Source organism: Oryzias latipes, chromosome 12 (genome assembly GCF_053564925.1).
Source record: "Oryzias latipes strain Hd-rR chromosome 12, Olatipes_Hd-rR_3.1".
NCBI lineage: Eukaryota > Metazoa > Chordata > Actinopteri > Beloniformes > Adrianichthyidae > Oryzias > Oryzias latipes.
Genome location: NC_136248.1, coordinates 25,319,051 through 25,343,550, shown reverse-complemented (window position 1 = coordinate 25,343,550; position 24,500 = coordinate 25,319,051). Strand labels below are relative to the sequence as shown.

General features: G+C 39.2%; 1 protein-coding gene and 1 long non-coding RNA gene across 3 annotated transcripts; both read right to left on the bottom strand.

Moving 5' to 3' along the window:
• Positions 1-1,267: 1,267 nt before the first annotated feature.
• On the bottom strand, positions 1,268-4,332 carry LOC110016044 (uncharacterized). The gene is made up of 2 exons (XR_002291303.3): positions 4,217-4,332; positions 1,268-2,389 (listed from the first exon to the last, which is right to left on the bottom strand). It is a non-coding gene; the product is annotated as an uncharacterized LOC110016044 (long non-coding RNA).
• Positions 4,333-6,078: 1,746 nt separating this feature from the next.
• On the bottom strand, positions 6,079-24,435 carry usp20 (ubiquitin specific peptidase 20). 2 transcript variants are annotated; one of them, XR_002291304.3, is made up of 26 exons: positions 24,215-24,435; positions 23,923-24,021; positions 23,760-23,813; positions 23,492-23,554; positions 23,259-23,399; positions 23,083-23,185; positions 20,517-20,586; positions 19,724-19,837; positions 19,536-19,614; positions 17,512-18,034; positions 17,289-17,438; positions 16,908-17,020; positions 16,357-16,529; positions 13,884-13,978; positions 13,772-13,805; positions 13,658-13,703; positions 13,374-13,554; positions 13,167-13,293; positions 12,913-13,082; positions 11,836-11,917; positions 11,306-11,414; positions 11,117-11,219; positions 10,961-11,029; positions 10,718-10,888; positions 9,447-9,520; positions 6,079-8,389 (listed from the first exon to the last, which is right to left on the bottom strand). XR_002291304.3 is itself a non-coding variant. In XM_011481539.4 (25 exons), the coding sequence occupies exons 2-24, from the start codon at positions 23,998-24,000 to the stop codon at positions 10,731-10,733; spliced, it is 2,835 nt and encodes a 944-aa protein (XP_011479841.2). In that variant the 5' UTR covers positions 24,001-24,021; positions 24,215-24,435; the 3' UTR covers positions 6,079-9,520; positions 10,718-10,730. The 2 variants fall into 2 exon arrangements, 1 of the variants encoding a protein (XP_011479841.2); XM_011481539.4 differs by having other exon boundaries at positions 6,079-9,520.
• Between the last annotated feature and the right edge of the window lie 65 nt (positions 24,436-24,500).

Below are 24,500 nucleotides of genomic sequence, written 5' to 3'. Positions count from 1 at the left end.
AGCCTGAGTTGTGGGCTGGACTGTTGGCAGGGAGTAGGTCTGTACTCATTTCCCATCATCCCTTTGTCTACACTCCTTCCCGCTAGCTTACAGATCCTCACATTCCCAACAAAAATGGCGAGCAATATCAGAGCTATTCAGCCGTTCATTTTTGAGCCAGATACCAGCTCAGACAAGGAAAACAAAAAATGTACATGGATCTATTTGTCTGCCAGTAGATGCATCGAAATGGAGCAGAGCCTGCCGATTGTAGATTGCATGCAACAACTACAACCTTTTTCGTGTGGTATTTTATCCTCTGCTCCAGATTGATGATTCAAATAAAGAAACACTTAGAAATGTAGTTGTAACCCTTGTGCTATCCTAGGCACTTTTGGGAGTTGGGTCATCTAGACCCACTAGACAGTGCACTGAACCTTTTTTCTTCAATGATTGATGATCTTCACTGGTGTCCATGGATTACATGAAATCTTTCCACCTTTATTCACCTTTGTCATGGTCAGGAGAACACGTCAATGTAAGGGTGGGGTCAGCTAAGATAGCAGAAGGGTTGAGCCGAATTTTCTTTATACGTTTCCTCCATCATGGGGAAAATGCAACAAGAACATGTTAAAATCACCAAAGACACAATTTTTATTGGAGTGGGTCTTAAAAGAAAATCTGCCAATGGGGTAAGACATTTTGACCTATTCCTACTATTTTATCAGTGTCTTATATATATAGTTTAAACATTGTTTTTGTTTGTTAGATTTATTACATTTTAACATGTATTGCTCAATCTTGTCTAACCTCTAGATAAAAAGTTTTAGTTGAACTTTTACTACAACCTGAATCACAGAGTCTGAGGATGACTACATTGATTATTCATTCTTAACCACAGTCTTGCTTACACTTTCTCACATACACACACGCACACACACACACACACATTCGTAATGATAACAAATGATTTCATGAGTCTGCTGGCATAATTTGGGTCGCAAGTTTATTTCAAAACACGAAAATTTCCACCGTCGCCAGCAGAGAAGCTGTGATGCGTTGCTCTAGTACAGTGACTCAATCTGTTATTATTCCACTCAATTAGAGATTATGAAAACACAAAAGAAGTGTTGGATTCAAACACAACCTGGAGGTAGTCATCACATGTCAAGAGCAATTATTGCACTTTTTTGGATTTTGCACAATAAAGCAACAGGGATTTAAGCATGTAATTATGTTTTTGACCTACATTTAACCACTAATCCCCAAAGAAATCAAAAACTCCAGATTAATGATTTAGGTGAAGCTTTACTTTGAAGCATAAAAAAAAGAAACCAACACATTTAAATTATATTTCAAAACAAAAGTCTGAATGCTAAATATTTCCTTACTGTTTCACAATATTTCCTGCATATTCTGTATTTGGTATTACTGGAACTTCTACACATACTACATAGTTTAAAATTTATTGGTAAGGGATCGTTTACCGAACTTTCCTCAAAGCGACTTGGCATTTCCAAGACACTGCATCATGACATGCCCCACGTGTGCATTATTTCTCGGCTAGGCGTCAGCCATCAGGAGCTTGTCTCTCCCAATCCAGTGTCAGCGAGCTGCCTGAGCTGGTGTCGTCGCAGCAGTCCTCAGTGTCAGAGAAGGAGGACATGTAGTGCAGGCCTGTCACTCTGTGGTACCCCCCTTGCAGCATGTGGGGGTAGGTGGCCAGCTCCATGGCCCTGCGACCTGTCCGTCTGGCCCTCACTGCCCACATATCAACCAGCTGGGAACACGCCACACAGCCCATAGTGTGTCCACACAGAAAATAAAGGTCTGCAGTCGACACAGACGTTATCACATCCTCACAGAGCAAAGATAAAGCATTAATCATTCCATTTCTAATATTTATATATAATAGAATTCATATTTGTAGATGTAAAGCTCAATGATTTTTATGAGACGAGGTTTTATCAAAATGTGAACTGCATTATAAATAAAATCTTATATTGTAAAAAGACTGTATAAATCCCTTTTTTCCCCTATAAAATGTAGTAAACAGAAATCAGTGAGTAGAAAACTAGAATTCCACTTTAGATATTCCAAGAGTGCTGGGCAACCACAAAGTCAAAATATTAAAAAACCAGACTCAACCTGTTCCTCGTCTCTAACAGCGGCAAGACATGGCATGAAAATATTTACACAGGCAACATTTGTCAAAAAGAAAGAGACAGGACATCAGAGAAGAGCCCCGTCTAAACGGTTGCATCAGGTTTTTCACCAGGACTGCAGGCAAAGAGGTTGAGATCTTTGTTCTTCTCTAGACTCAAACATCCACAAAACGTCCAGATTCACTTCCGATTTTCAACATGAAGTGTGTCCCAGCTTATTGGATGGAGCGAAGATGTCATCAGACCTTTAAAAAAGCAAGAAAAATGACAAAAAAAGTCAAGAAGGCAGAACAGTTCTCTTTGTTTAGCTTCAAGGACAAAAATTGGTCGATTCAGGGGGACACCTTTTAATTTGGGAAGGAGTGGCACATCTAAATACCAGACACCCACACAACTACATGTGGAACGTTGTTCCATGCCCTGACAGGTTAAAACGGTTGTAAAGTCATTAAAGGGGTGACAATTTCCTAAAGCTAATATCTCACACAGTAAACATCTGGCAGAGTGGATCAGTCTTCTAGAAAAAGTGTGGAAATAGTGTGGAAAATGCAGAGGCTGCATTGTCTGGATTCAAAGGTGCCAACGGAAGTCCCTGATGATGAAATCTGCAGTGACAGAGTAGCATACAAGCGGGCAGTTGAACATGTACAAGACGATGACAATCTGTGTAGGTGTGATTTAAGGTGAAGATGGACTGCCTCTGAACCCAGTCTTGTTTGCTATGGCTACAGACAGACCGGGGCAGACGGACACCTTCACGGGTGATCATGTTTGCAGATGATACTCTGATAGTAGCAGGGAGCAAGTTAAACAAAATCTTAACAGTAACAGATCAAACTGAAACAAAATGAATAAAACATTTAATCACTTAATTTTAGAGTAGGAAGGGATGTACAGAAGGTAAAAAGATGACTGAGAATGGAAGTGAGGGTGTTTTTTCCTGATATGAACACAAGAAGCAATTTGAACTTAAATCTTCTTAATGACGGCTCAAAGTAGGGATTCACACGAGGGACAAAAAATGTGATCACTGTATGAATATTTTTAAGCTTAATGCCAGAGCCTGCCGAGTGTAGTTTGTATGCAATGTATGAATATTTTTAAGCTTATTTTGAGTCTGAGGATGAAATGTATGTCATCTGAATCTTTAGATGATGAATTTAAGTTTTTCATATTCTTACAAATTAAAGCTGTGGGCTGGTAATGTCTTTCTTAAAAAAAAGAAAGAAAATTTACTTCAATAAAGTATTTTCTGAGCTGATCTAATTTATTTTCCTTTGTCTTATGCATTAATGAATAAGTAAAATGTTAGTGATGGTTTTTAGATGCTTTAACGTGGGTTTGTCTTTCCTTATATGAAACAAGAAATAATGGCTCAAAGGTGTTAAGTTTTTTCACATTAAAATATCTGCCAAAAAAGGCAAAAAAACAGATTTGGATCTTAAAAAACAAACAATATTGTAATTATTGTCCATTCATATGCATAATTAAATTGAACTAAATTAAAGCAGGATAATTTTAATTTCCTAGCCATTTCTGATACAATCTGTCTTCTTTTACCAAATGAATTGTACTATGTTCACTGAAAGATGAATCAAATGAGAAAATGAACCATTAATCAAACTAAAGTGTTTACTCTCTGAAACAACTGTATAAATCAGGAGGAATACCCCAAAAAAAAAAATACTGCTGCACACAGAGACCCCAATGAGGCTGCAAATGGCTAATGAGGACACAAAGGACAAGTGGGGTGCTGCTTCACGCCACACCCATCCTGTCCCGATGACTGGACGCAGCAGGAGCGACTCCTCTGCTGTCCCGTCACTTCACGCTCATTTGATTTGAAGTGTGATTTCTTAATAATTCATCGGAGCATCTGGTGACTCACCAGCAACCTGTAAAACCCACGAAGAATGAATGTCAATATTACTGTTGTCTGAGGGGATGCAGTCATGCCCGTGCTAAGACACACACACACACACACACACACTCTGCAGGCTTCATGTTGTCATAGTGCCGTTTGACAGAAGCAATGAAAGATTGCAGTCCAGGACCTTTTTTATGACTCCTACCTCCTTGAGAGAAAATGCCAGTCCCTCTTCTGCAGTCCCGTTGTGCATCACATCCTCCCAGCAGCCCGCTGTGCTCCTCTCCGTCTGCGCTCGATCCAGTTCAGCATCATTGGAAATGACATCACAGTCCACTAAAAAAAACAAACCCCTGCTGCCTTTCTGACCAAAAGTCTTCCTCAGCAATAGCTTTCAATAGACTTACATGAATTATTGTTTTATTTAATAGGAGTTTGTTTGGGCTTGAAAAAATGAAGTGCACCACAGCTTGAAATGCAGTCAAAGATGTGCAATTTGTTTGCGAAGAAGTGCCTTTTGCATTCCACCTTCAGTTTTCATTTTAGTTTTTGGTAAAAATGTAAACACAAAGCTTCATTGTGATCTGGACTTGTGCCTCAAAACAATCTGTGGCCCTTTTGTAAAAGTTAAACAAGAATAACACATAATAAATTACGCACATTTCAAACAAAAACCTTTAAAAATGTCCAGAGATTATAAACAACTGATGTATGTGATAAACAGTCTCCTATAAGAATGTCTATACAGCACTGTCACCTTTTAACCAGTGGAACTTTAACTTTGGACCTTGTTTGAGGATTTCTCTCTTTTGTGATTTTCCATTTCAAAGACACAGCAAATGTAGCTTGATATGAAATTAACCCTTGTGCTATCCTAGGCACTTTAACATTGGGAGTTGGGTCATCTAGACCCACTAGACAGTGCTCTGAACCTTTTTTCTTCAATGATTTGTGATCTTCGCTGGTGTCCATGGATTACATGAAATCTTTCCACCTTTATCCACCTTTGTCATGGTAGGGAGAACACGTCAAAGTAAGGGTGGGGTCACCTAAGATAGCACAAAGGGTTAAGTGAAGTTTAAGACAGAGACTTGATGCTTCTGTGATCTGGGTTTGTGATGTCACAGTGACTTGCACATTTCAAACAAAGGCTGCAGAAGTTTTTTTGTTTTTTTCTTCTTCTGTGCAGCAGTTTTAATTCTCAAACAAGCTCTTTGTTCGCCGTTCCCCATGTTTCTTGTGTACCTATTTTCATAGATACAAAAAAAAAGGAAAACACAAAAAAAAGAAAATACAGGTTTGTTCATTCGATTAATCAAATACACTGTAAAAAGGTGGAAATAAAGAATAATGAAACATGAACCATGTATTTCTGTAACGTTTTAAAACATCAAGAACTACTTCAACAATACAATTATACATCTCAAAAAACATGGGGAAAATTTTCAATTCAATGAAGTTTTTAAACTGAAAAAGAAAAAGTACTGACTTTTAACACCATTAAAAATCAACCAGTTCCCAATTTTGTAAAAACTTAAAACAGTAGTTTCAACTTTGATATTTAATTTGTTAAATATAGAATGCAAAAATTAAAAGACCCAAAATGTGTGTACTTTTGCAAAATAAATAAATAAATTATAGATAATTTTGTCATAAAAACCGTAAGAAGGATGCAGTCACGTAAGGGTTAATGGCCTACGAAGTTACTCAGTACTTCAAGTCATTTTGTCCTGTTATTAACTTTTAATGAAGTAGTCATTTCGACAACTTCTTTTTCTACTTGATCAATATTTTTTCTGGATAATGTTACTTTTTCTTAAGAGTCTCATTTTTGGATTATCTGTTACTTTTGGGAGGTGCTATAGTTCTGATCTTAATTTTAGACATGTTTTTTTTTTTTAACTTCTTAAAAAAAAAAGAAACTACAACTCAGTTTTGAAACTAATGTAATACCGTAAATGGGGTTTGCAGTGTAGAATGGGATTGCTACAGGAAGTAGTTTGTCAAGATCAGTTTCCTCACAAGTAAACCCCACTACGTGAAAAAAGGGAAAAAGAGACGATCAAATCCAAGCCCAAAAAGTTTTATTTATCAAACCAGCCATGTGTCTTTACACTAGTTATACAGAGATTAAGACATCACATAAACGTGTGATCAACTACAGTTTAAAGCATCACTATTGTCATGACAACGTACACTGTTCAATATTAGGAAAACATGTAAATAAAACACAAGAAGGGATGATTAAGTCACAACACCTCCAGATTTCTTAACATTGCACAGGAATATTCTGCACTGTCTGAGCATTTACATATTCATATTCTTCATATATTATTGTCTAAAAGTTTCGCAGAGCTCTCTAAAGCAATACGCTGGAGATTGCACAGAAGTTCATCTTTTATTTCATTGCACTTACCCCTCAAATGTACAAATAAAAACCTAGAGCAAACATGTCCAGAGCACTAAGAGGAGATCCTGCCATAAAAAAAGTCTTGAAATGTGTGAAAACCACGAAATTAAATGCAAAGAGAAAACTTTCCTTTTGTCTTCTGTGATATCATCACCTGACTTGAGTTAAAATCATTATATTGAATGAATTTAATGTGACGTAACTGCGTACAGTATGCAGCACTGCAAAAGTGCATTTATGACTGAGTAATTTTTTTGTTACATTTATGTACATTTTTTTTTAATCTATGCATTTTATTTTATTTCTGAAATGAGTTTGATATATCTGTGTGACTTTTTTTTTATTATATTGTCTACAATGAATGCTAAAAATAAACTTATAAATAAAATCATGGAGTTCAAAAATGGCCACAAAAACTGGAGCAACACATTTGCATGAGTCTGTACACATCATGAGTAACCAATTTGTTTTAGGCATTAAAAACAGAAAAATCCAAAAGAATTTTCTTTTTTATCATACTAAACAACAAAAAAGGAGTTTTTATGCATTTTCAAACTCTAAAACTGTGAGTCACTAATTGTTTTTCAGTTTTGCTCTGAAAGGAGCACAGATGCTGTGCCAAGATGCTACCTGTAACAGAATACCCCCAAACAACAACAAGAGCTATTAATTACATAAATGTAGTAATTACAACCCAATATATGGATTTCTGGCAAAGTTTTTAAATTTGCTGTTGTGTCAATACATTTTAAAAGGCTTTTTATTTTCCAAAATAAATTTGAATAATTCTTGCAAATGTCTTTTTTGCAGGGTTTCCAAAATAAAATGACATTCTAGGCGGTTTCTTTGTGCAGCTATAAACGACTCACAGATTCTGCATTTGAGGAAGTACAAAGCCCTGAATTTCATCAATACGATCACAGTTTAAAAACCTAAATTTAATTAAACACTATCGTAAAATAACAAGTCAAAATAATTACATAGTTGGATCTGTAAAGCTTTATTTCCTGAAAGTACCTGTAGTCAAATTGATCCAAATCTTTTCTGTTGGTGTCATTCTTTTGTTACAAGGAGAAATGTAATGCAGAACCTGGAGGGGAAAAAAAGTAATACAACCTTTACTTATTAATCTTAAATTCTAATTAAGATCTCTCTTAATCCAAGACTTTTTCATGTTTTTGCTTATTAAATTTAAGCCAAAAAAGGATAAACCTAAGGTTTTTTAGTAGTTCCAAAAAAAGTAATTTGTCAATTTTTAAGTCTTTTTAATCTTTATATTGACTTGGCTTAGATTTTATCCAAGGGGATCCAGTGCTGTAGTGAATTTAGTTTCCATTTAACATGGTTTAAAGAAAACAACAATTTTTTAACTACATTTAACAACAACAAGGCAGTACATTTTATTAATAAATGAACAAAACAGACTTAAATGTACTCTGAATTACTTTTGTTGATGTAGTTATAGGGGCAGATAAAACACGTTTTCTTCCTTCTGCTCCTTTTATCTTAAATTTAAAAAAAAAGAGCAAATTAAAACTGAAGTATTGATCAAGTTTTAGCTGGTAACAAGCCGTTTTTGATGATTACATACTTCCATCTGTACATTTTAGACAGTAACCCCAATATGATTTTTTTTAGGGATGAAAACATTTTAAACCCTCCTGTGACATTAAAACTGTAAACCTTCGGTCAGATTGCACCCTGAGAGTCATTTGAGTTGTGAACTTTATGTCAACTGAAAATGTGCATGCATATGCATATGCGCATATATATTTATAAAATAAATATTTTACAAGTATTTCTATATTTAAACAAACAAAACCAAAAAAAAGTGCTTCTTTTTTTCTTGTGCGATATCCATGATTGCAAGGTTATCCATGTCTAAGAGAACGCACGTCTCTGTGATTTGACACCAAGACAATGGAATTTGGTGGGAAAAGCCTAATCTCGTCTCAAAGATATCCACCTCTGTGAAGAAAAAACATTTAAAAATGTAACTAAGATTTCAATATTTACACATGCACATGTTTTTTTTTACAGGTGAAGACTGGGTGTTATTTGGGGCTCTTGTATGAGAACATGGAAATAAAAGAAAAGAGAAGAAAACATGTAATGTAGATCAAATTATTAAATATCTTTTGGGTATTTTAGGTTCCTTTTTTTTTTTTTTTTTTACAACACAGTGGTTAAGATTCTGTCAAATGAGTTGTTCAATCGTAAAAAAAAAAAAAAAAGGAAGTAGTTTGATTTAATGAAGAAGCACTGCATGCCATTTTTTTTTCTTTTGCAGTCATCTCAAAACTACTTTTAGTCATGTTCTAAAATGGAAAAGATTACCCTGTAAACTCTTCTAAAATGCACTTGCAGTAATACTTTGAAACAAAATGTTTTTCGTTGACTTTATACCTGTGAAAATCCTTATCCAGTGGTAACACTTGCATCAACAAAGCAGGAAAAACTTCAAGTAATAAATCGTTTTTATGCACAATGATCCTATCAATGTTATCTTAATTGCAAGGGCATGCATTCTGAGCCCCAAAAAAGGTCAAATTTAGTCTCGTGCATGCATCAATAGACAAACTCATGGTTATCTTACTGGCCAAACATAACCAAACGGATAAACCTCCAGTCTTTAGGGTTCAGTGCACATTTCAGGTTTACATCTTTCACGCCTGCGTTTGCAGCAACTTGTACAGACATACAACACAAAGCTTGTTAATGAACCCTTGTTGCTGTCGTTTACACTAAAGCAGATAAAAGTCTTGACTAAACTTTAGCGTTTAGTCCCCTGCAGCATTGTGGGTCGTAACGCAGGAGGCCGTCTGCCTGCCATAACCAGTAAAGCGGTACATGACGTATAGCCACTACAGCAGCCACGGAGACACCACATCTACCAACAACGTCTTAGTAATGGTTTGTTTTCCAAAATGCCCAAACACTGAAGATCAAACTGAAGGATTTGAAGGTTCCTCCTCTTATAGCCTGGCATCAACTTAACACGTTGCTACATTTACAAAGTGCTCACAATGCGGCTTCTTCACCAAGGTGCAAATTCCTCAGCTTCATGTAAGGGCTGGAATCAAGAAGGAACCAGAAGACCTGAAAAGATGAAAAAACAAATAACGCAAAATGAAAAACTAGGAGCCAACTTTCAACAAGTTCAGCTCTGTTTATTGGCCCCTTCTTGGAAACATCTGTAGAACTATTTCTCTCCGCTGGCAAGAAGGAATTTGTGAGCTGCAGAAAGTCGTAAAGTTTTTGCTTCAAGGTTACATGAAGCTCAGAGCAGCTCACAAATGCAAGTCACTCCACATGGAGATGTTCAGAGAAATGTGTGTTACTCTACTTTCACCTGCTCTGGAGTCATTTTTGCCTGAATTGTCTTGACTGCTAAGTTAGTAACTTCCATTCCTCCTTGCAGAGCTGGTAAACGTGAGTTAGAGGGCGTGTGTTATTCACACATGTCCTTTTCAAGGCTGCCCGTAAGCTTTCTATTTCTTTATGATTAAAGACATACTCCACGCACTATTTGATCTACTCTAAAAGCGCTCCCTCTGGTACTTCAAATGTGATTATGCTATTTTTAGCCAAGACAAAAAAATCCTGTGTTGTTTTCTAGGACAACTGCATAGCACCAGTAGTTAATCAGAAAATCACCCTCTGAGGGTGGGCGGGACCCTTGGCACGGGGCAATCCTACCCCACTTCCTGTCAACAATAAGGGAGCTCTCTGTGAGCAGTGCGACCTATCCAGGTGCACAGTTTGGAGCTCGGAAGAGGAAAACCAAGACGTACGTGTGGATGCATCAGAATGGAGCGGAGGAGGTAGGCTCCGGCCCGGCCAGCGTATTTTTTACGTCACAATTAAGCTATTTTTTGTCTCAGAATTGCAATTTTAAATCTTAATTTTCCTTTATTTTCCTATTGATTTTTTAATTTTCCTAATTTTCCTAACAAAAACATGCTTAAGAACACCAAATTATCATCGGAGTGGGTCTTTAAATGGAATTTTAGAAAATCGGAAAAGCTGTCCCTTTGTCTTGCTTCTCCACAAAGATTTATGGAGGCAGATTTTGGCACAAATTACTGTTTGTAATCAAATATTTTAAGTATTTTTTTCCTTTTGAGGTAAGTCCTAAAAAAGTTCAAAGTAAAAGCATTTTTCTACCTCTTAAGAACTTCTTCTCAAGGGCCTTTATGGATAAAAAGTTTTACATTTATGTCTTGAAAAGTTCACAAATGTGTCTTAATTTCAGTGTAAGAGCATCTAAAACCGTGCAGAAAACAAACTTCCAACCTCTGTATTTATTTCAAAGTGCTCTCGTCTCTGCTTCAATCTTCCTCTCTCCGTGGAGGCTGTCGGGGTCAGCTGGAGCCACGGTTTGCCTCACTGCAATCTCTGGTCCGCCTCCATAAATGCCCAAAAGGTACTGCCACGTCTCCTCTGAGATCTGACCATAATCTGCGCCTAATTAAGAAAAAATAAAAAAGTTATATCTTCATTTTTCACACATCAGTATCCATCGGTGCTGGTGTTCACCTTGCTTCAGCTGTATGTGTCCTCCCTTCATCACACAAATTTTACTATTGTCGATGGGACCAGGCGGCTCTGAGATGGCACACAAAAAATTCATTTATTTTTTTAAATTAAGAAAAGTAAAGAAATAGGATTGACAAATTCATTTGGAAGTGATACCGTTGTCTTTCCCCTTTACAAAACTCTCCCACTCCCTGAACCACTGCATACTGATGCACAAAATGACTGTGGGAGCCTCCTCAGCCTGGAACTCTTTGTTTAGCTACAAACAACAAAAACACGGTCAATGCAATAAAAAGCACTAAGATGGATTTAAAAAAAGAAAAACTCTCAGAAAACGGCAATTACCTTGATGAAAGTGTCTATTTCAGTTTTCCTGCGTTTGGCCAACGTTTCGATCTCTACCTGACAGATGCCACAAATGTACAGGTGGTTGACTGCTGGACCCCCCCCAAAACTGAAGGGAAAGAAAATACAGCTGAATGAAAAGCTGCTATTATCCGAGAAGAAATATGAACTGCCATGTATAATAAATTGCAAAATTATTGATCAATTTAAAGGGTAAGTCTATATTTATCCGTGTAAAACTTAAACTGCAGCTGAGAGAGGTAGTCTACATGTGCTTAAAGAGAAAAGGAGAACCGTGACAATAATATTAGTTACATTCTCTCAATTAATTAACTTTTATAGGAAAAGAAAACACTTTAAAAACAAAAGAATCCATTTTAAAGGGTGAGCAGACAGATTTTAACATACAGTATTTAGTTTGTTTGTTTTAGTATCTTACTATTTTAGACTTTACATTTAAGTCCATTTAAAACCAATGTCCAAATACGTTTCAATTTCCAGCTGCAAATGTTGCTTTTTCCATCACTTGCCTGTTGTAAAGATATTCCCACACATTCTGGGGGACAATCACCACCAGATCATCTATGTAGTGGTACTTATTCGGAGGAATGCCTGTGCAAAGGAAACATATGTGAAAGTTTAGCTAGATTTTCTTTTCCAGCCCTTAATCACGGCAAAACATCTGGTTTTGCTTTCTGGACAAAATTCCCACCTTCATTCTCACCAATCCTTTGGAAACATGTGGTTAACAAAACTTTGATTTTATAACCGTTTGGAATTTCTGGTTTTTGCTCTTCTAAAATGACTCAAAGGCAAAATGTTAAGTGTTTAAATTATACAAGTTAAATTATGGAAGGGGATCTATGTTCTAAAAATAACCACCAATAGGTGAAATCCACAAAAATAATGAGTTTACTTGATTTTGTACAATAATTAAAGATGGTTTAAGACTGTAAAACCCCTCACTACACACTTTATACACAAAGTGTGAACATTTTCACACTTTTCTCTCAAGCTTAAACTTTCAAAGTTTACTGGCTGATCTCGAGGACCAGGAAGGAGCACACCTTCTTTCGATACAGTTCATCCTGTTCATTTGCTTCTATGCAAAAATGTATTAACTTTACAACACAATAAAGGATGGGTAGGACAAAAATAAATCTACCTTGTGGTTAAATTTAATAACTATGACAAATATAAATTCTAAATTACTATATTTTATTTTTAGATCAAATTTGAACACAAATGGCAGAGTGCTCAAATCAACTCTAGAATGGCTTGTTCTGTGTATTTGCCACATATCCAGAAAAATCTGTGTTAGGTAGCAGTATTTCTGGATAAAAATGCCAACAACCAACTGGAACTGACCAGAAAGTTTTAATATTTTTGTTATTAAATGTGAAAAAAGCCCTTAACAAAAAAGCAAAATGGGAATCCTTTGCTCGAGTATGAAGCCCCCTAAAGGTTACTTGGTGAACTGCACTCAGTTTCACCCATTTCCTTTTTTAAACAAGCTTCAATCAAGAAGTCAAAGGGTCATCCCTTTTTGCTGTTGGCCTCTGACACAAAAGTGAGTGTTTTTGGGATTGGCAGACATGATCACACACCTCGGTGCTGACAAAGAAACGTCTGATTGCTGATCGGGCCCGGTTCTGCAAAGGTGTTGAACTTGTTGAGCCACTCTCTGGAGATGTAAAACTGCAGCAGACTGGGCTCCTTCATATTGGCTAAAGCCACCACCTTCTGCCTTTCTCGGACCGCCTCGTCGCTACTCTTCCTGTATCATTCCGTAAAAAAAAAAAAAAAAAAAAAAGTCAGAAACAATACTAGAAAGAAAAACGCAGTCTTAAATCCTACTCACCTATAGAACAACACATAGGCCTCTGCGTTCTGCACCACCGTCTCATGGACTTCTGTGACATACTGGTCATCAAACTCATACCACTGTCCATTTATTACATTCTGACAGTAAGCTATGTAGTGTCCACCTGCGTCAATAGAAAAGATGAGAGAACGTTAAGACTTTCAAACATAGAGCGATCGTGTGAATCATGCCGTCGTCTCTTACTTCCTGCCGTGCCGTGGTGGCAAATGACTGACAGCAGATCATAAGTGGTGACCTGAGACGGGCTCTCTTTGGCCAGGAAAGGCCGCATGTCAAGACCCTCCAGCGGGAAGGAAACGTGGCTGCTTATCTTAAACGAATACATGACTTCGTGCCGGAAGCGCTTCAGATGAATGCACAGAATCTATGCAGGACAGAGATTCATAAACACGCAACCAAACTGCTTATCTGCAGCAAGAAAGATCAGATAACATGTTTAATAAATGTTGTTGTTTTTTTTAAATTACCTCTGGAAGTTTGAGCACTTTGCAGTATTTAATGCCGTTTCGCAACCTGCACAAAAACGTCCGTCAATAACCATATTTTTGAATCTGATGTACTTTAACGATGAGCATACTCACTTTTTACATCTCTCACAGCTGTACATGTTGTCTCCTGAACATAGAGCAAGCAGAAATAGAAGCTTAAACAGTAAATGGAGCCGCATCAGTCGAGAGCAGCGCATTTCTGTACCTTTGAGCTCATCTGCAGCAAAAAAGGCAGCGAGGCAGTCCTCCAAGGTCACCATGGGGCCCCAAAACCAAGTGGGGATACATGAGACAACAAACCTGTGGAAGGACAGAATTTCAGAACATTAAGATTCTGTTAAACTGCTGGATGTTTGCCAACTGAGCCCTATAGTTATCTGTGCATGCTTGGAGATGCTCAGATATACTGAAGTGGGATTAATCAGACTTCATGCTTAAAAAAGGAGCTGATAAGACAAATGTGATGCCACTAAAACACACGGTTTCTTAAAGATTCCCAATGTGGTCAAGTCTGGACTTAAGTGGATGTTTCTTGTGTGAAAATGTTGCTCCCTGAACCCTTCTTTCCCAATCTGAGGCACGTGAATCCTGACATTTTCATCTTGGAGAATTAGAAAAGAAAAAGTAGATCGATTAAAAAAAATCTGGTTGCTCAGCTGACCTTGTATGGCCATGACCATGTCTGGTTAAGTAATAGTTACCCAACACCATGAGCGATATGTTTGGGACTCATCAGATAACAGAAACTTCTTTACTTCATGCTAAAGGATTTTTTTTTCATCAGCTAGCATAACTAACAAGTGTTTTTTTTTAAGTTGTTTTATCTCAGTTTGCAAAGTTCCCCTCCCTTTTAAGATTAAACATCGTCGTATAAAATACGGTGATTTCTGATTTGAAATGATCAGCAATCAGACATTTAATATTTTGTTCCAAATACATTCATAGGTGGTACATTTCTGTTGGATACAAAGTGTAAACACAGTGAATGGCGGAATGCTGAACATTAATAATACTAAAACAAACAAAACTAATATATATATATATATATATATATATATATATATATATATATATATATATATAAAAATTAAAATCACAATTATTTCTACTGAAATCCCATAAAGACACCTGATGTTAAATCCCACAAGTCTAAAAACTTCTTTTTTTTTTAATTTGCATTCCTGTCTAAGAAATAGTGTCTCACATGTTTTGTACTATGTTCATGTGATTACACAGAATTTTGATCTTTCAAACCTGTACATAAACCAGCACAAAGGCAGCATAAACCCATCAGAACACATGAGAAGTAGGTGGCAGCATTTGGATTATTTTGGTCGGATCCCCTTTTCATTTGTGTGTCTACAGTATGTCCTATGACTACCACGTCAACAAAGATCGGCTTTTGATTTGACCTTTTCACATTCAGATCATTGTTGTTTTACAGAAATTAAAACAATTAAAAAATAAATATAAGTCTGACTGATAATGCATGTATTGACTTTACAGAGTAAAACTGTTTGGTTCTCTGAAATAGAAATAAACTTTTTCATGAGAAATAAGATTAATAACAATAATAATAATAATAATCCTTTTTTGGGAAGAAGTTATGAAAACCTTTTAATTAAAAATGTTCCAAAAAGAATCATCTCTCAAGACAAAAGCTGGATTTTTATGAAAATTCTTAACATTGCTGTAGCAAAATTGAATTGAATTGTTGTTGAACACTTTGTGGGCGATGGTTAAAGTGTAACCGAATGCGATACGCTTTTATAAAAACAGAACAAGCCTCAGACCACATGTGCAAGCTTATTCCCTTTCAAAGGGTATCTGTTAGTTTTAAATCAGAAAGTGTTTGCAACTAGACCATGAGTGAAGGTAAAAACAGGATGTGATTTTACCACTAAACCTTTTTTTCCCCATAACACATCAGAGCCTGCATACTTACAGATTGTTCTGATAATTGACCTAAATCCTCAACTAACTCTTGAACCAAATTCAAAGAAATTCTCCCTTTGAGGAGTGAGGAGTCTCCATTTCTCAGATGGGGCTTCCTTTCTTTTTCAGTCGGAATGTCTTTAAACTTGAAGGAGCTGATTCTCATCTCAACCTGACACCTTCACGTTGAGCAGCAAATTGCTCCAGTAACATGTCAGAGCTTGATAACACAAAACGACATCATCTGCAAACAGATCAACCCCTCCCTACCTTTTTCTGCTGAGCAACTATGTGCATAGAAGTTATGAAAGCTGCAGAACGTATACCTCCAAAGTTAAACTTTGAAGCAGAAACTGCACTTGTGTTCATTCGGATGGGGAAGGAAAGGTTTTGTTTTAGTTTTTCCTTTTATTCCTCCTTAAGGTGGCTTATCAGACAAGGTCACCAGATCCTGCGTGCTTCACCTGCGTCACCTCCACTATCAACACCAACACAACTTCATGCACAGTAACCACATTTTCCTTTTCCTTTCATTTACTTACTAGGCGGAGTTCTTTTTTGGCACTCAAACAAGCTGGAAAGTGGGCATGACAACTCAAGATGCTACTTGTCCACAGTTTTGTATAAACGTTAACCTCTTATCTCTCCTAAGATCTGGCAATAAAGCTAAAATGAAAACACGTTTTTCCTTAATCCATCATGAGATATTACTTTCTTAAGACAATTGGAAACAGCTGTGTGACCTGCGTATAGAATCCATGATGAAGGAGATCCACCCCTGCGAGCTGTACGAGTCAGGACACACACCAGTCTTGACTGGAAGGTTTTGATGGATGGAGGAGTGAAGCTTGGCCAAGTCTTCTTTTCCCGGAATAGGGAGAGATAAGTCCTGGAAGGTTTCTACAGTGGTAGAAACCTGTAACATTCACAGACAGTTGGGTTACACTGCATGCCTCTAGCAGAGAGAACAGTATCAAACACCATTCAGTAGATTCAACTTTTTTAATTTTAATCTGGTAGATGATATTCTTGCACTGAGATTTGGATTTGTGTTACTAGAGACATAAAATCCTAAAAAAATGTGCATACTTCTTTCTGAATTCATTGATTTTTATTATTCTACCCCAAAAACGTAATTATTTACATTACTTTTTGCATAAATAGAATAAGTAAATGTAGAAGAATGTAAAGAATAAAATATAATGTTTTAAACCCAGCAGTTAGGCTGAAGTGCACTCTGATAGAATTAGTAAGTAGCCCCCTCTAGTGTTCAAAGGTGTGAAGTGCACCTCACCCTGTCACAGGTTAAACACTGGACCAAGCTGAGAATGGAACCGTCAAAGATGTCAGAGATCACGCTCCGATAGTGAGACTGCTTCTTCTTCCTGGAACTGAGCAGCAACTGAGCTGAAAGACAACATGATGGGTAAAGACCAACTCTGAGTACTGCGAACAAAGGACCAAAAGAAGAGTTACTTCCTCCTCTGGTTCCTTACAGATTCACAGATGCGGTCCTGAGCATTGAATTTCATCCAGTCCATTTGAACATAACATAGATAAATAATTGTTTTAATCTGACATGGGAGGAAGAGCCAGCTCCTTGCACACAGTCGACTATAGGTTACTGCACTGTTTTCCCATCGTCTATCAAACTTTTGTGCCAGTTATCACTTGCCTTTTTTTAATGAGTATGCAGGACCTGCCGAGCGGAGGGGGCTGGAGCGTGGAGGGCTTGATGAAAGCTTGTGGTGAAGCTCCTGCAGGGTTCGCACAGGGCTGCAGGGAGTAGACTGAGGTTGGGTCATTGGTGCTTCGTTGTTTGGCTCTAAAAAGCAGGAAGTTAATGTTTTATTGATTCCCGGTTGAAGTAAAACTTTCTCTTTTATCCTGCCTTCTACCTGACGTGTTGTTCCTCTGGACCTGTCCTGTGTTTGATATTTGGTTGTTGTCCTGGTTTTGGATGTCTGCGTTTGAGGGTGGTCCCGGCTCCTCCTCCTCCTCCTCCTCCTCCTCCTCCTCCCCTCTCTCAGGAGCTCCCTCCTCAGCAGCCGTGTCCACATCGGCGTCCTCGTCCATCTCCTGCGAGGCTCCCCGAAGAGGTGACCCCGACACTCTCTTCTCCTTTAGCCTCTCTTTCTCTGAGATGAGCGTGGCAGAACCGCCTAACCCTACAGAGGGAGACCTCACTCCATCGCAATCGTCCAGCAGGAGGAGCTCTCCATCCCCTACGCCTCCTCCCTCTCCCCGATCACTGCTGGAGCCGGAGTCACAGGACAGGAACTCGTCCTCTGATGGGGAACAGTCCCCGTCTCTCCTGTCCTCGCCGTCGCTTCCCTCCCCGCTCATGTTGCACTCGGTCAGAGGTTCCTTCAGTTCCTCGTGTAACTGGTCCATCAGACAGCGCAGGAACTCCTGGGTGTCCTGGAGGAAGAAAATAGCCCAAAATAAAGACCTTTCCATTTTTAATAAGAATTAGAAATAAGAAAATTCAATTCACATTTATTGGCAAAAAATAACTTTTAATAAAATGGGGATTCATTTTTTATTTCTAACACCAGACTTCAGAGTATACGTGCTCAACAAATATTCTGATTTCTACACGGTGTTCTCAGTCTAAATGCTAATCTGCAGGTCAGCTGTTTTGCCGGGCATGTGCATTAATCTTCTCTGGATATGTGCCGCCATTTTTCTAGACAATATCAGGGCGTTAATCTCTAAGCATGTATGCAAGTTTGGTCAATAAAAAGTCAGGTTTGCACTGAGTAAAGCTGAGAGGTGGAACAATGCTTTCTATATAGTCTGAGGAGGCAGAAGAAACCTTTTTTTATTTAGAAAGAACATTGAGAGGGAGGTGTTTAGAGTCTGAGCTACAGACTTTATATTACAGCAAGGTAATTTTTTGTGAAAAAGACAAATGAAACTTCATTTTTGAAATATTTTTTCTTTGTAAACTCCAGCAGACTGTTTAGGTAAGAGGGGGAAGTTTTTTCTTACAACTCTACATCCACAGAGCTACATGGTTGTTTTCCTGGTTTATCCTCATTTGTCTCTCTGCTGGATAGTCTCTATGGAATCAAACTGTAAGTGAACCGCACCGCAGTTCACTCGAAACTCAACCGAGGTGCTCCAGTTTGCTTCTACAAAAACATTTAGGTCGATTTTACGTCAAACAAGCTTCTGATCTAAGCCCAAAAGAAAAAAAGGCAAATCAAAAGTCATCAGAACCTTTCCTGAGATGTGAGGAAGTGGCTGCTGAAGGTGAGAGGGAAAACACTGGTTGTGCATCAGGAAGCAGGTGCCAGTCTTAAATGACGGGAGTGTCAGTCATGACAAATGTTTCATTCATCTGTGCAGAGTTCGTCACCATGAACCAAAATAGACGTGGTACTGTGTTTAATTTATGAGCCAAGTGCCAATTAGGACACTTTGCTTTAATTGACCTCAAGTGACTGCAATCATTTGGATTTCCATTGCTGATGATGGGTCACACTAACTTATTAACCTCAATGAAGAGGATTTTGATCAATATATTAATCCCTTAAGTGCAAAATGATACTCGTGTGTCCATTGAAGTTTTCTCACGCAGTGTTTTTGTTACCTTATAACAGATTTATCCGATGCTTCATTAGTATAGTTTTTCTGCCAATACTGCTTAGAAAGCATCACCTTTTCCCAGAGTTTTCTTAGAAAGATAAAAACCGACCCTCACAATTCTTTCGTGTGCGGCAGCCCTTACAAACTGGGACAAATCTGGGCGTTTCTATCCATGGATCTGCTAAAAATAAATAGCTAAATTAGTTAGAAAGTGTGCAAGGCTTTCAGGATTGTGCAACAAGCCAAATAATAAGCCATAAAGAACATGGAAGAAAATAGATTCATAATAGGAAAAAGAAAGAAAAGTCAGTCAAGCAGCTGCAGTTACCTGCTGTGCATAACCTCGAAACATGGGGTTAACTAGTTTGATACCGTGGGAGAGGCTGGTAGGCACGACATAGCTGGGCCTGAAAGGGCAAACATCATAAACTATTTTAATCTGAATGAATACTGAGTAAATTTTATCCTTAGGTCACCATTTAAATAGTATAATAACTTTTTTTGGCTTTTCGTTACCTTTTCTTATGCCAGAGCTCTGAGATGAGTTTCTGGTAGCTCTTGCACAGAGCAGGCTTCTTATCAGTCCGGACCAGACCGCTGCAGTCCAGGAAAAACTGGGTGAGGGGAGGGCTAGTGAAAAAAGAAGAGAGGAAAAATCTCATTAAAGGGTTTATACCATGAAAAATCAATTTTTTTGAGCTTTTATGTGTGTTTTAATGTTCATTTCTCATGAAAAGAAACCCCAAAGCTGTATTTTTGGTTCCTTCACACATTTCTGAGTATTCCTCTAAAAACCTGCTCTATGAGCACCAGCCCATCCCAACCCACAAGTTTTCGCGGGCTGATGTAGACCCGCCCCTTCCAGGAAGAGTCTGCGCTGCCAGCACCGCCCCCAGAATAACGCATACACCCACTTTCTACACGGAGCCAGCGGTGATCGACAAAAACGCTTTCCTTTTATATGCACATTATTGCACATGAATCTTTGCAAAAGTTTGGATGTTGTTTGTTTTCCTTGGGAAGACGCTGACACACTGCTGAGACACGTCATGAAATGGGCGCCACCCTCACGAAGAGAAAGGCGGTGCCTCAGAGATCGAGTTGTCTTACTTTTGGGTTGGAAAAGAAGTCAGGAAAATAAGTAACATTTAATAAAAAATGTGTTCTTCAGTGTGCCAAAGGTCACATTGTTTACAATAAAAGGCTTAAGGATAGAATGGTACACAGCCTTTAAAGGACAAAGAATGAAGACAGAAAAATAGACGCATGCCTGATGGAGAACAGATTTAAGAAAAGCGAGTGAACGCACCAGTTGGACAAAGCTTGCAGAGCAGCATTCATGTAGCAGGAGTTTCCAATATTCTTCATTCCTGTTAGACCTGCAGTCAACAACAAAAACAAAGATGAAACCCTTCATCCATCCTCTAACACTTGTTCACTAACAGACCATGATGCCGGCAGTCTAAGCAAAGATGCCTAGATCTCCTCCTCCACAGGAACTTCTTCAAGTTCTATCGGAGCGACCCCAAGACGCTCCTAACCTGAAAGACATAGTCCCATCGGGGCATCCATGGTCTTCTCTGTGGTCTCCTCCTGATGCCCAGAATACCACCCCACACGTGAAATACAACCTCAACTGGCTTCACCTATTCTGGAGGAGCAGCGACTTTACTCTTTACTATAACAGTAGATCCCTTTAAGTTGGAGCACACCCTCCTCATAATGTCTGGTGCCGCGCCAGTCTGGACGCCCTGCACCAGACATTGTTTAGCTACTCAATGTTGCAAAGGCGTGTCACCCTGGACACCCCCCATTCAGAGACTCAAGGAACTCAGGGTGGACTTAATCTGCCTGCGGTGCCTTCCCCTGAGGGAGCTCTTTGACAACCTCAGAGGCTTTAGCTTGAGTGATGGACTGCTATGCCTCAGCCAAAACCTGCACTGCATGCTGCTTGGACTGTGTTCATCAGTCAGCCACTTCAAGAGTACCACAAACCAAGCTTTACGTGATCCCTTACATCAGGGGTGTCAAACTCAATTGCACAGGGGCCAAAATCCAAAGCAGAATACATTAACTTCAACCTGCAATAACATCTGGCAACACTGGTGTTCGCCAAGGGAGCTGACTCGGTGATTGATGGGATCTGTCCTAAATGTGTTACCAGGGCATCATTTCCCCGGGCCACCAATACCAATAATATAAAAGGGTTTCGTAGGTCAGATATATTTACATGGGGCCAGATGGGGCCCACAGGCCTTTGACACATGTACCTTACATGCTGCGATCACCACTAGGTTCATGGACTGCATCCCCGACAGGCACCAGAGACCTTAGGGCCACAAGGTCAACCGACCTAATTAACAAAGAAGGCAGAAAATGTGGTCTTTATCTGACTCAGTGTCTCCAGCTTCTCTTGCTACCTGGTTTAAGCTCTCTTAGGTATGGGAGTTGAAGACCCTTCTGACATTTGGTTCAACCAAACATTCTTAGCGTGTTTGTGACGGCCACGTCTGTACAACTTCCTCCTCTCCTCTGGAAGCAAATCCAACTCACCACCAGGTGGAAATCGGTTGAAAACTGCCTAAAGCTTCTCTAAAGTGTCCAAGACACATGACAGGAGGTCAGATGACATGACCACAAAGTGGATCATTGAACTCCTGCCAAGGGTGTCCTGGTGCTGCGAGCACCGATAAACACCAGACTCAAACATAGTTTGTTAAGGACAGACTGTGACTGACACTGAAGTTCTACAAGAAAACTCTGGTTCAGATCAGGGAGGATGTTCCTCCTGATCACATCCTTCCAGGAATCACTGTCATTGACCAAATGGGTGATTACGTCTCTCAGAAGAACAATGGAGTCCCCAGTCTGAGTATTTTCCAGGAATCCTCCTTGAGATTTTAACAAGGTCGAGGAACTGAGCTGATAACTGCTATTACACCAAAAGCAAAAAAAAAAAACCTCAGTAAGAAAACGGTTACTTTGTGCTGCTGTTTGACTCATAAACCAAAAACAAAGTTAAAGCCCTCTCCCTGGAGCTGGAGACACAGAGACACCAATTCTCTACTCGATTCAAGGAGAAGCTCAACATGTGATGAGTGAGCTATAAGCAAACCACGTCTCTTAGTTCTGCTTTAGAGTGGAAGTGGAAATCCAGGTTCTTTCAAGAAGTTGGATTTCAAGGGCCCAAAGTGTGCATGGAGACAAGGCTGACTGTCATTAGCCAGTACCGCTCAACCTACTGCACAAGCTCAGGCTCTTTCCCACTCAGTGTGGGTGACATTCCATCAGTCAATTTCTATGGCTTGCCCTCTGAAGGAGAGCCTGGGCCGGGTTTCAAAGCAGGACCCCAGTGATGCGAGTCAGAGAAAAGTAGCACACCTTATTTTTAAGAGTTAGGGCTCCCTTTTTATGTTTTTCATTTGGAGGAACTTCCTTTTTTTCCCTTGCAACTTTTACCTTCAAGGGTCGCCACAGTGAATCAGCTTTGACCATTTAACCCTGTCTTCCGCATCCTCTATTCTAACGCCAGCCACCTTCATATCTTCATTTACTGCATTCAGAAACATCCTCTTTGGTTTTTTTCCCTAGACCTCTTGCCTGGAAGCTCTAGAGTCAGCATCCTTCTATCAATATAGTCACAAATTCTCCTCTGGACAAGTCTCGGCCATCTCAGTCTTGCCTCTCTGACTTTATCTGCCAAACCTCTGACATGTCCTGTCCCCCTGTCATGTACCAAATTTGGACAAACGGTTAAATTAATATTTTTGTTGTGCTTCTACTGCCTGTTTGAAATTTTTTCTGATCTTTAAACACAACATTCACTTCGTTTAACTGGGCTTTTTTAGTAGGAAAAGTACTAAGAGGAGATCCACCTCTAGGTTTTAGCTCATCTTCTTCTGATTCTGAGCCGTCTTCTTCTGCCACGGCAATTGGAACAGCTTTCAGTGGGCGACATCCAGACTGTGGAGCTCCATCCTAAATAAAACATAAATCATTAGGAGTTTTTTTTATAGTGAAAATCATGTGCGGCCCTGGTGTGGCTCCAGACCTGCTCTGCAGCTTTGCAGTGGTGAGGTGCAGAAGGCACAGGGACCAGGGCTGGTCTCTGGTCTAGAAAGACCTCCCGCTCACATGTGTAACACCAGATCCTGAAGGTTGTTAGGTTCACCGTCAGATTATGCTTTTTTGCCTGCAAGCAGATGCCAAAAAAAAGAAAAAAAGACAGTTTTAATCCATTTAAAGTGTGAAAAAGGTGGAGAATTGATGGTATGATCACTTTACCTGTGCATGCAAGGTGCTGTGATCAGAATGAGACTCTCCACATCCAACGTAAGGACAGTCACTCTACATATCAGAAACACTGAGATCAGATCTAGCAGAACTGGATCTTTCAATTTGCAAATAAAGAAAAACAATTAAAGTTTTAAGATTTGCAATTTGAGAAATGTCGTGTTAAAGTAGCCACTGATTGCAGAAGGTGCACTTTGAGTGCAACTTTTCATAGGAGTTGTACAAGTTAAACCATCACAATGGAATATTTGAAGCATACCTGCAGACAGGCCCACAGGTTTGGCCCCCCAGCACCACATGACTGACAAGTCCCCTAAAGAAATGTTTAAAAAATTGGGAAATCAGGCAGATTACGTCAAATGATAAGCTAGTGAGATCTACTATGGCATCCATTTTATTTAGCAACAAAAATGGAAACTCACCTTTGATTTCTTCAGTAGATCATCCTTGGTCACCTCACCTATGGAGTCCAGGTGAGGACAAACGTCTTGCTCTGCCATAACTATTCTTCAATGGTGCGTCTGTTAGGTTGACAGCAGACATGTTATAAGAGGCTCTTAGCTAGCTCCATTATCACAACACCAAGCCGAACTGCAGTCACAAACACAAGCGATCGGTCTCTCTGACTGCTAGCTTAAACATGATAAACGTTGAAATGACCGTCCCCCCACAGAACCAACCGGGAGTCGGCAAAGTGACAGGCCCAATGTTTACCCTCGAAAAGCTCATCCCGTTCTGTCGTCTGCAGCGATAACAGTTGTCACGAATAATTCCTTATTACCACAGAAGAAGAGCGGCTACCGCAGGCGAAACAATTATTTCTCATCTTCTAAGAAAGCTCTCGAGTTGACTCCGAACAGCTAGCAAGTAGAGGAGCCAGGCGACGTTGGCAGCTGACCCACAATCCTCGATCTGACACCCACCCCCTCCCGCTCCGCCGCGCGGCTCAATGTAACTTCTGTGAGCCACAGCGGGCGCTACCAATCGTTGAAAACGGGGG